The sequence below is a fragment of the Gracilinanus agilis genome, chromosome 1 (genome assembly GCF_016433145.1).
Source record: "Gracilinanus agilis isolate LMUSP501 chromosome 1, AgileGrace, whole genome shotgun sequence".
Classification (NCBI taxonomy): Eukaryota; Metazoa; Chordata; class Mammalia; order Didelphimorphia; family Didelphidae; genus Gracilinanus; species Gracilinanus agilis.
The window spans coordinates 228,845,690-228,858,301 of record NC_058130.1 but is presented as its reverse complement, the minus strand read 5'-3'; the positions used below and the strand labels follow the sequence as shown (position 1 = coordinate 228,858,301).

General features: G+C 38.2%; 1 protein-coding gene across 3 annotated transcripts in view; it reads right to left on the bottom strand.

The window, feature by feature from the left end:
- HSDL2 (hydroxysteroid dehydrogenase like 2) overlaps nucleotides 1–7,372 on the bottom strand; it is a 35,075-nt gene extending 27,703 nt beyond the window's left edge. For 2 of the 3 annotated variants that reach the window (XM_044657473.1, XM_044657474.1), the window contains exons 1-4: nucleotides 7,017–7,372; nucleotides 3,967–4,130; nucleotides 2,235–2,333; nucleotides 72–186 (exon numbers count right to left, since the gene is read on the bottom strand). In XM_044657473.1, the coding sequence (XP_044513408.1) occupies nucleotides 72–186; nucleotides 2,235–2,333; nucleotides 3,967–4,130; nucleotides 7,017–7,033 (395 nt within the window). In that variant the 5' untranslated portion in view covers nucleotides 7,034–7,372. The remainder of the gene's footprint in view (nucleotides 1–71; nucleotides 187–2,234; nucleotides 2,334–3,966; nucleotides 4,131–7,016) is intronic. The other variant, XM_044657475.1, reaches the window with a different exon arrangement.
- Nucleotides 7,373–12,612: the final 5,240 nt, after the last annotated feature.

The following is a 12,612-nucleotide window of genomic DNA, read 5'->3' as shown; positions in this document are numbered from 1 at the left end:
TAAAAAGTGTAATTAAAACATTTCCTCCAAGAAAACACTAGATTTTTACCACCTCTCCTCTTCCTACTTACGTAAGATAGGTTCCTCTAGTGTTGACACTCATCATCAAATCTACTCTCTTTGTAGGCGTTTCCAGTGTATTGGTCAAGCTGATAGCACTAGCATTGTTTACCAAAACGTCAATTCCTATTTTTAAAATAAAAACATCTCATTTTAATGCTTTAAACTTCATCTTTGAGCAAGATATATAAATTTACTCTTAGTTGGAGTGAAAGTCACATGGGTCCCAGTTAACACACACACACACACACACACACACACACACACACACACACACACANACACACACACACACACACACACACACACACACACACACACACACACACACACACACACACCCCCTTGGCTCTAACTTACACAGGACCCTCTATATTGACATAGTAAAGTAATTATGCCAATATATCTTAATTAAACTAATGCTGAATTTAAATGATTTTCAGAGGAAAAAAACCACAAGAGTCCCAGGTAGATAGACCTAATTTTCCTTAATCTCCCCAACCTCCTGGGTCCCTTCCTTCTCCCCCATTGATGCCCAACATATTTCCAAATATATGGAACCTTCATGCTGCCCTGTTGGTATTCAAAGGTCCCCACTGTGGTACCCAACACGGGTACCATTCACCCTCTACCCAAGAGTACAATGCTGCCCTCCTGCTTGGGTTACCAATTCTAAATGGAGGGCCTACATCCTAGCTGATGTTATAAGCTGGAATGGTGAGGCTTCTCTCATTTTGGAGTGTCATATTCAGAAAGGAATTAGCTGTTTCCTAGCATGGAATGAAACTATTATCATGAAGAATGGTGCACAGGCCGAACTGTAGAAAAGATTATAAAGTACATTGAGGCATGGCAAACTCCTACCTCTTACTGTGTGTACCTTTCTCTCACATCCCCTTTAATTTGGAGAAGACATTTTTCCATTTTCTATAGGTTTAATGCTCACAGGTACATATTTTGAAGTTATCACATTCTTTGGAAACATACTTCCCATTCACAGTAGGATTCCAACTGTTAATTTCTATTGTTTAAAAAAAAATAAATCTTCAAATGGATAATTTTTATTTTTTGTCAGTAGTATAATTAGGAATCTTGTATTTCAGTCTAGATCCTAAAACTTAAGCTCAGTTCTCTGGACATTCCCACTAAAAATTCATAAAAAGGGCAGGAAAGCTACTGTCTAAATGGGCAACCAGGAACCTGTGGGAAGAATTCTCAGATTTGGAGAATTCTCCATATTCAATTTTCTCTAACCTCCAAAACTAAGCATCCCTCTTTATCAGCACTGCTACCACCAAATAACTACTGAGTACCCAGTTTTTTATTAAGCCTTGTGGGAGAATAAGAAATAGTTTAAGACACATTCCCCTACTACCTAGGATCTTATAATATTGCTGAGAGATAAAGACATAAATACATGAAGAAAAAACAACAAATGCAACAAAAAAGACCAAAGTGTGACAAGAATTTGAAAGGTTCTAGTAGAAATGGTCTTGGATTTAAGAACAGAATCTTTGTGACACTGAGCAAGTTAACCACTTCATACCAAAATTATGTGTGTAAAATGAAACTAAAAATACTTCTAGTTCAAGCATCTCTGTGAAGAAAACTTTATATAAGTGAGCTATTATTATAATAATTATTAAGAAAGCTCTCTATAAATGTGAGTAATTATAATTGTGATGAAAGCTCCCCATAAATATATTATTATGAATAGTGAAGGTGAAAAACCAATTCTGTTAGTCATGATTAGAAAAGGTATAAGATTTGAGCCTTGAAGGACAGAGAGAATTTTAATAAGTAGAAAGGAAAGAAGGGTAGACATTTCAGGCAGGCAGAAAGACACAAAGGTAAGAAAGAAGAACATATATTTAGGGACTAGAGAAGAAACCAGTTTCAAAAAATAAAGGATTTATGTTGAAAAGGAGGTAAGGCTGGACTGTGAAGACCTTTGAATGCCAAGCTAAGGAGTTCAAAATTTACCTGTGTCAAGTGGGGAACTATTGAAGGTTTCTGAAGCAGTGTTGTAGCTGGGAAAATAGTTATACCTAGTTCTAGAAATGCTACAAATTTTCTAATTTGGAAGCCCTGTAACTAGATGACATCTGATTAAATTGCTCCATTTTCTAGCTACATCTCTCTGTTGAGTCAACATTTAACAGCTAAAAAATTACCTCCAAACTTCTGTACAGCTTTCTCTACTGCATCACTGATTTGCTGTTCATCTCTCACATCAACAACACATGGTAAAGCTTTTCCTCCAGCAGCTTCAACTACAAAGGAAAAATAAAAGAATTTTTATTTTCTCCTTAAGGTGAAAAAAGAGAGATTGTCAAAAATAGGTTTTAATTTTACTAGTGACTTCATCTTATAGCAGGGGTATATTCTCCTAGGATTCTTTTAGACTAATGAAAATAAAGAAGTCAGTTGAAGGAAATTTTAGAAAAAATTAATTCATTCTTCAGCTGACTACTCTCTTGGAAAGGTATTAAAAGGTGAAAGGTGAAAAAGTCTGGCCTCCTTTTTTAAGAAGATAGAATCATAAGTTTTTTATTAATATTTTTGTATGTCTTTTGATACAAATTGTCTTTATTTCCAAATAGAACTACTTCCCCTACTCAGAGAGCTATCCCTTCTAACAAAGTAAAAGGGGAAAAAAAACCAGTTCAACTAAACTGAGAAATGTAACAGTATGTGCAGTGTTAATGTCCATAGACTCCTACCTTTGCAAAGAAGGAAGGGAGGTGCATTCTCTTGATCTCTTTGGAGGATTCAAGCCTGATCATTATAATTATGCATTAAGAGAAATGATTTTTAAAGAATTTTTCAAATGTGATGGAAAGATAGGATAGTATAATGGAAAACATGATGGAGCAGGGTTCAAGTCATGACTCCAGGCCTTACTCTGTTTAAATCTCTTAAATTCTCTAAGGCCAAGTTTTTTGGTTTGTTTTTTTTTTCATCTGCCAAGTAAGGTTACCTACTTGACAGGGTTGCTAAAAGGAAAATAATTTTCTTTCTTTTAAAATTTTTTAAAAATATTTTCCCCAATGATAGGTAAAAACAATTTTAAACATTTTTTTTTAATTTTTTGAGTTCCAAAATTTAGTCCCTTCCCTCACATAACTCCTCCCTGTGAAAGAGCAAGCAATCTGATATAGATTATGCATGTGTAGTCATGCAAAATATATCTTCATATCAGTCAGTTGTGAAAGAAAACACAAACCAAAAAACAAAGAAGATAAAGTTTTAAAAAGTATGTTTTCATCTGTATTCAGACTCTACCAGTTCTTTCTCTGGAGGCAGATAGCATTTTTCATCCTAAATCCTTCAAAAGTATCTTAGATTGGAGAAAAGCTAAGTCACTGAAAACTGATCACTGTACAATATTGTTGCTGTGCACAATATTCTCCTGGTTCTGCTCTGGTTTCTGAAACCAACCTGCTGGACATCTCTTATAGCACAACAGTATTCCATCTCAGTCATACTACAACTTGTTCAATCATTTCCCAATCAATGAATATTCCTCGGATTTCCAAATCTTTGCCACCATAAAAAGAACTGTTACAAATATTTTTGTACATATAGGCCCTTTTCCTTTTTTATCTCTTTAGGAAACAGTCCAGTTGTGGTATTGCTAGGTCAAAGAGTATGCATAAGTTTTATAGCCCTCTGGGCATAGTTCCAAATTGCCTTCCAGCATGGCTGAATCAGTTCACAACTCTACCAACAGTGCATTACTATCTCAGTTTTTCCACATCTCCTCCAACATTTGTCATTAGGAAAATTATTTTCTAAACATAAATTAGTATATAAATATTAAGAAAATTCTCAAGATGATGTTTTTCAGCTCATTTTTTAAAGACATTATACCAAAAGGTATTCAATGCCCATAATAAAACTTACTTTCTTCAGCAGCAGTATAGATGGTCCCTGGAAGTTTGGGATGGGCTTGGGTGGTCTTTGCAGCAATAACAATATTCGCTCCATCTTTTGCAGCTTTTAATGCAATTGCTTTGCCAATGCCACGGCTTGCACCCGTGATGAAGAGAGTACAACCTGCTAGTTTTCTGAAACAGAAGAAAAACATCAGCTAATATAAGGAATTTAGTTAGTCTTATATAGAATAAATGTTACAACATAAATAAGAACATACACTAAAATGTAAGGGATTATTCTGGGATTTTAGTGGAATAATCCTTAAGAAATGTTTGATTGAAACTAAAAATCAATAAAGTTTAGTAGAAGGGAGGGAAATGTACCTGTTACATAGCAAGTTCTTACTGAATGTTAACTAATTGATAATAGGCTTAACACTTCCTAATGAGTTTTTTAAAATTAATAAATTTTACCTAAATGAAAAGTTTTGTATAATAAATTTAACAATAAATTTAACGAAACTCTTTTCATTTAGTTAAAATTTATTAATTTAAAATTTTTAAACAAAAATAATTATAAATTATATAAAAATAAAATTTTTATTTATTTAAAAAATATTTTTTTTAAAGTTTCATTTCAAAATATTATTTAACTTGTAAATTAACATTTTGTCTTCACTTGGATAAATTCAGTCTGCTAAATAATGGTTGCCTGGATAACAGTGACTCCTATTGTGACATATTCTGAGCTTACTTGTGAGAAACAACCATTTACTGAACTGTTTCTACGTTGTAGAACTGTCTATTAAACTGTTTCTACCCTGTAAAAACACAAGAGTTCTGAATTATTCTATGTAAAACATAAAAGTAGTTCATTAAAGGAGTCTCAGAATAGTTTGCATAACTGTCTTGTGCTTATTACTCTCCTCCTCCATAATTTCTCAATGTCAAATTCTCAATTTTTCTATCCTCAGAGAAGTGAAACATTTAGAGTTAGATGATGTGCATAAATTAAACAAAAGTATTAGACTATTCTTTTAAAAGTGAAAGCATTTATTATTGTTTATCTACTAAACCCATAAATATTTCAAAAAAAGACCTTTAGTAGTCCTAAAATGAAATAAATGAATTTTGAAAGTCAGCAGTGTTTAAAAGAGATACCCTCACATAGTTAGGGGTAGGTTGGACGGCTGACTTTTAAAATCAGAAGACCTGAATTCAAGTACTAAAATATACTAGATTAGTGAGCATAGACAAGTCACAAACTTTCACTGCTCCAGGATCCACCATACATTGCAGACAAGTTGTGATACTGCCAATTTTTGCAAAGGATGTTTACATATGAGTTCCCAGTAATAATGAAATCAAAGGTAACCCAAACCAAATAAAAAGTTTAAACAGCAAACAAAAATATCACAAGATATTATAGTCTACAAACCTAATAAATAATTAGTGTACAAAAAAATAAACTTTTCTCATGCCCCAAGTGGAGCTAGTAATAATTATCAACACGGGCAAAAAAATTATTAAAGCTTAAGCTAAAAATAAGGATATTTGTGGAACTTGATTAAAATATTAAGTAAATCAGAGCTAGATGTTTACAATGTTATCTCATAATTCCATTCTTTTAACAATAACACATAGAGGCACATCAAACATTTAGCTCAGGGCACAAGCTCTAAAATGTAAATTTTTCCCAATACAGAATTTTCTAAAAATCACTTAAAAAAAAGAATTTAAAAAAAATTATCCAAGAATTAAATAATTGAAACTAGTAAATTGGACTAGTTGGCCACTGAGGTCTTTTCCAAATCTGACATTCTGAAACTGTGGGAAAAATAAGGTCTGTAAAAAATAGGGATCAGAATGAACAACTGCATGTGCATACTGGTGGTTATAGTAACCTTTCACCTAAATATCTCACAGGGCTTTCCTAAGAGGCAAAGTGGCTAATTTTGTCCAAATTCCCAAGAATACTGACAAAAGATCCTCCAAAAGGGGGATCCGATCCCCAAAACACTCCGAGGGATGTCCCTGGAAATGCCTTTTCAAAACTTTAAGCTAGAATTTAAGCTTTTATCACTTTGAGTGAAGGCTTCAAGCAACAACTAAACCCCTCCTCCCTTCATTCCTATTCAAACCGTTTGGTAAAGACGTTAGTTCCCGGATTTCCTGGGAGAACCACTCAAGTTAATTTTTAAAGTGGCTTCTGTTTGGAGTTTGGGGGCGAAGAAAATGTCGTACAAATTCCCCTTTAGAGAATCGGGCATGTAAAAATGTATTAAAGTGGAGATTGTTTCGGGAGACAATAAAAGTGACTTCCTTCGAGAAAGTCATAAATTGTAAAAGTTACTCCCGGTGAGATAAAATTCATTCCAAAAGGGTTGCAAAGGTCACTCTCCACCCCATTATTGTAAAAATGCCTGCGGTTTGGAGCGGCGAAAGAGGAGAGGAGGGGGAAGTAACTGTCAAAGTCACTCATTTGAGTGGGCTTGTTTGAAGATGAGGGTATTGTAAAAACTCACTCCGGCTTGGGAAGTGTAAAAAAGAATCACTAGATAGGGAGAAGGGGTTTGTAATCGTTCCTCGATTTGGGGGAAGGAGCTAGTTTAAAAAACAAAAACAAAAAAGACCCGTTTTGGATGGAGTTGCCTTTGTAAAAGGACGGGGAATGGAAGGGAGTTTGTAAAAAGTCACTCTCGATGGGCGGGAAGGTACTAGGAAAAAGACAATTCCCTTGTGGAGGGAGGGTCGCCTCTCTCCAGATGAAGGAAGGAATTTTGTAAAAAGTAAGCCCCAATGGAGTGGGGCGGAGTGGGGAGAAAGAGTGTGTGAGTGTGTGTGTGTGTACTAAGGATCGGGCTAGTTGAAGCCGTATCTGTAAGGAATGTGTCTTTGTGTGTGTGTGTAGGGGCGTTGTATGTCGGAGGGGTTTGGGAGGTTGGGACTGTGTCTGTGTGTATGTGTCCGTGGGGAACCAGGCTTGAATCGCGTGTCTGTTTCCATGTATGTTGTGTGTTGGAGTGAGGGGAGTCCGGCCGCCGCTTTCCTAGGCCCGCGGTGGCGTCTGTCCCTTACCCGGTGTTGGGCAACATGCTTCCTGTAGGACTGGCGTTTGGCGCTAGACTGTGGCGGCGGAGGGCCGATGGACGGGTCTTGGGGATCAGCGGCAGAAGGCGCAGGTTCTCCAGCTCCGGCGGAAGTGGCTGCGAAATAAGCAGCAGCGGCGACAGCAACAGCGGCGGCGCCGGCGGCTGCTGCAGCGGGAGCAGCAGCGGCAGCGGCGGCGGCTGCGATTAGAAAAGGGCAACTAATAGGGCTCTGGAGCTCTGTAAGAGTGGAGCTCGCCGTGGGGATCCCGGGATCAAGAATGACAGGAGACAAACTTGGGGAGTGTGGAGGTGAGGGTGTGACCTTTTACGGACAAATCCCGAGACCGCCTCTCCCAGTACAAAGGTCACAAGACTCGCAGAGCCGGGTTGATGATGTTAAATCTGCAGCAGCAGCGGGAGCCGCGCGCCCCCGCCGCGCGCCACCCAGCCCAGCCCAGGCTCGCGCTCCCTGGTCAGTAGGAGGAGCATGCGTCAATCTGTCCCCCAGCGGTCTACGGCTGGCTCCGTGCGCCCTGCGCCCGGCGGGCCCAGCCAGCCCGCTAGCGCGCGCGCCTCGCGAGGCAGCCCCCGTCCTCTCTGGCCCCGCCCCTGGTAGCGAGGGCACTTTACTTACCTGAACAATCGGTCTCCTGCTGACGTCCACGTTCCAGACGCGTAGGCCCCTCGCGCGATCACCGGCGCCAGAATCCCGCCTGCCTTGGGCGCCACGCCCCCAATCCCCCCTCCCTCCTCCCGCACCTCCTACCCCTCCCGGGTCTCCGCCTCCCCTCCCCTTTTTCTCTCTTGTGAGGGTAGAAGAGGAAGGGCTACTACGGCAGGTTGAGGTCAAGGTCAAGGTCATGGTAGGAGACAATGCTAGGAGACAATGCTCTAGGGTGGGGGGGGGGGTAGAGTAAAAAGAGAAAGGAAGAGTGAGGAGGAAGGGAGAGGAGACTGGAAAGGGAAAATAACTAGGCTGCATAGAGTTAAGAGAGAGAACCTTTAGAGAACTGCCTTCAATTCTGGGTGTTCTGCTCAGGGGCTTCATCCATAAAAGGAAGGATTGGTCTAGTGCAGACATTCAACAAGGGTCTGTGAACTTTAAAAAACAAAAACATCCATATCTATATCTATGTATACACAAACTTATTCCAATATAGTTTCCTTTAAAATCCTATGTATTTTAGTTTAGGCTTTGAATGAGAAGGGGTCCAACCTGCCCGTGGGGGGGTGGGGGGAGGACAGATCTTCAAGTTCCATTTCAGCTCTGAAATTCTGTTACTTTTAGGGCTGCGATAATCCACCACTTTTATCCTACTTTTAGTGGCTAGAGGGTCTCTGGATCCAAGATATTGGATTTAGAAACCATATCATAAGAAGAGTTGAAGGAAAGGGCAGTGTTTTTCAGCTTGGAGAAGAGGATATGGGGAGAGGGAAAGAATATGAGATTTGTTTGTTGTCTTCAAGTTTTTAAAAGGCCATTATAATAGAAATGGTAAATGAACTCTAGGTCATGCCAGGAGGTAGGAGTAGGTAGAGAGGCAGTTCCCCACATCTAGGATGGCCAAAATAGATGGAAATTGTGAGGATGCAAATTTGGGGAATATTTTAAAAACAATTAGATGTATCTAGCATGTGAACTATTTTATTAGATAGAAGAGATATTCAACCAAAGGCCAAATAACAGCCTATGTCATAGTCTGGCTTTGGATTATAAATGGAGGACTGAAAAGGACCTCCTGAAAAGGAAACTAAGGACTATGGAAGTTAATGTACTTGACTAAAATCCCACAAATATCAGAAATGAGATTGTGAAGCAAAGTGCTCTGATTCAGAGCTTTTCTTACTTTGCCATACAGGAAAGTCTGTGTGGAAAGCCAACCCTTTCAGAAATTAATGATACCCTCACTTCCCCCTACACACACACACACACACACACACACACACACCTCTTTGGCTATACCATTCTGTTTCTTGTTTTGCTGGCCCCTTCTTGTTCTTTTGTACTAGTTCTTTCTACCATTAGTTTGGGTTGTTTTTGTTTTTTGTTTTTTGTTTTGCTTTTTCTACATTTTCTCATCTTCTCACACACGTTCAACTTTTCTTTATGTAATTTTCTTTATGTAAATGTGACTCAAATCCATGCTCTCCTAAACTCATCTTGTGCCTCCAATTCTCCATTTCCTTGATGTGATTCAAATTCAAGGTTACTAAAATTAAATTTATCTTCCTTTTGTCTTGATCCCTCCATCTAGTTTCCTCTACTTTCCCCTCAGTCTGTAAACTAGCATTTATTAAGCACCTACAATGTACCAGGAACTGTGTAAAGCATTAGGAATGCAAAATTCCTGCTCTCAAAGAAACTCAGAGTCCAAGGGGGAAGACAACATATAAACAACTGTGCAAACAAGATATATACAGATAAGTTTGAGATAAACAACAGAGGGAAGGCACTAGTATTAAGTGAGGTGAGGGATGGCTTCTTATAGAAGGTGAAATTTTAGCTAGTACTTGTAGGAGGCTAGGGAAGCCAGGAGATAGACATGAAGAGGCAGAGCATTCTAGGCATGGGGAATCAGTGAAAATGCAAGTAGTGAAGAGGTGTATTGTTTTGGACAAGGAATAGCAAGGAAGCCAGTGTCACTGGATTACAGATCATATGGAGGCAAATAAAGTAGTAAGACTTGGAAAGGTAAGGGGCCATTAAATGCCCAACAGAGGATTTTTTATTTGATTCTTAGGGTTTATAGGAAGCCACTAGAAATAATTGAATGGAGGTGGGAGGAGAAAGAGATATGCCATGGTCAGATCTGTGCTTTAGGAAGACCACTTTGACACCTGGATGGAAAATGGACTAAAGTGGGTAAAAGACATACATATGTTTTGAGAGCTTGCACCAGGGTGATAGCAGTGTCAGAAGAGAAAAGGGAGAGTACACTAGAGATATGAATGTAGAATCTAAAAAACTTGGCTTTTGAGGATTTGGGGTGGTGGTAAATAAGACTGATCAGTTAAGAATGACACCCCAAGTTGCAATCATGGTAGATGAGGAGGATAAAGTCTTTTTAATTCTTCTTTAGGAGCCTAATGATAAAGACCAAGTTCCTTCAAATAATCAAGTGTAGAAGGTATCTGGGTGTTGCCTATGTAGGCTATGTCCACTCATGCCAGTCTAGATGTGGCTTGCAGGAAAGCATGAATAGGTATTTCAAGAGTGTCTTTCACCCAGCCTTCTCCAAGGAAAACTTTATTCTTACCAAAAAGAGAAGCAGGAAATTGGCATTAGAGACTGACTGCTCTGTTCTCTTCAATGAATGGATGCCACACTAGAATTATAGCTTTTTGCCTGTTCCAAATATTGTTAGTCTAGTAGAAATAATTTCTAGAGTCAAACTGAACTCCTAATTGCTATCCTTAACAGGAAAATAGTGCCCCAAACTATATATCCAAGACGTGCTGGTTTCATAAAGGACATATGTAGCAAAGAAACCCATTTATATAAGCCAACAGCAAATAGAAATCAGAGAAAGTATACTGGCATGTACCTGACAACATAAAGCTCAGAATGAATAAACTCTCCTATTGGGAGTAAGCTATCTCAACTCAAAAGAGTCCTAGATTTCACCCTGGAATGTTTTCCAAAGACCCTTGTGTGGTTAGCTGAGGACAGAGTCTAGAAATGAGATAGAGTCTGGAACTGCATGTCCTCTTTATCAAAACCAGAAATCAAAAGACAAGGCTCTTTTTTCTCCCAAACTCTTGCCATCTCTGACCTTCCCATAAGCAGGATATTGAGTAATTAACCTCCACCAATAAAGAGAGCAACAGGTTACACAAGGATTTATTAAGTACCTACCCAGGCACTGTGATGGGAATAGAAATACAATGAATGAAGCAATTCCTACTCAAAAGGAGCTTACATTCTAATGGGGAGAAATTTCCACAATCTGGTCCCAAATTAGTTTTCTATATTGTTTTATTCACTACTACAAATGCTACATTCTTACCAGACTAGTCTATTCATGGTACCCTGATTATCCCTTGCTGATTCCTTTCCCTGGACCATTAAACACCTTAATTTCTGCCTATGCAAACTTTACCCATCCTTTACGACCTTGCTCAAGTACCCTTCTTCCATGAAACTTTCCACTCTAGCTCCTAGTGAACATTTCCTCCTCTGAAGTCCTGTCGTTCTTTACCACACACTCAAGAACACTCAATTATATATCTTGTGCTATTTACATATTTACGTATATATGGCTGTCTCACTAAATTGAAAGTTCCTCAGGGCAAGGATTATATTTTTCTGTTAAGTTCTCATTGGAGAAGCTGTGGCACTGCACTCTGGGAATTGCTCCATTCCCCTCTTCCCAGTGCCTCAGGATATTTTTTTGTATGCCCCACCCCCTCTGTCCAACTGCCCAAAGCAAGCATTTTCTCTCTCAACTCTCTCTGGTAATCTGGGGGCTCACAGAGAGCCTGAATTTGCCCTCTTGGCACTTGAACTGGGAAAAGGTTGGACAACCCAAAGCTGAGTCATATGTGTGTACAACCAGCCAAGCATGACAAAATATCTCTCTACCTATCTACCTATTTCTTTTTTCTCTTTATCTATCTATCTATCTATCTATCTATCTATCTATCTATCTATCTATATATATATATATATATATATATCTAAAAATCTCTGCAGGAGTGGGGTCAAGGGTGGTGACTAGAGAGCAGAAATTGCCCAGTGGAAAGAGACATAGTTTGTAATGCCTACATTCCAAAAAAGGCCAGGAGAGAGTGAGTACATTTTTTACAGAGAGTACAGAAGTTATAACTTTTACCCTAAAATATGACAAAGCCAGTAAAATAATTTAACATTTTACCTTTCTCTCTGCCTTATGGAGCATATACTGATGTAAGGAGATAGATCAGAAGACAAAACTTAAGAAATGTTCTCAAAGATTTTATATTCTAATGGCAATAAGCAAGGTGAACTGAAAGTCCTAATGCAAAGAGGTAACCTCTCATGTAACCTTCCAATGTATTCATAGATCCAGAAAATTAAGTATTTACTATAATCAGATCATTTTTAATAAGATGGAACTAAATATACATGTGTGTATATGTATGTAAGGTAGATATATATTAAGCATAAACATGTATATATAAATTCTTCCCAAGCCTTCCTCCATCCCAAGATTTTCTGTGTGGAATAGCTCCCAATCCATGTATATATATATATATATATATATATATATATATATATAGATAGATAGATAGATAGATAGATAGATATAGATATAGATATAGATATAGATATATAGATAGATAGATAGATAGATAGATAGATAGATATATGGCTTAACCAGTGATGGAAATGCTACCCACATTCTGACAAAGGAGTGATGGATGAGAATGAGATATAGGAAAGGCCATGGTTTTGGACATGGCTAGTCTGGGAATTTATTTTTCTTAACTATTTACTCATTTATTACAAAGTTTTGTTTTTGTTTTGAGAGAAGAACAACTAGAGGCACCTATTAGATGACCTTTTTGAGTTTAACTATAAAGGAAAGAAGAGATATAGGATG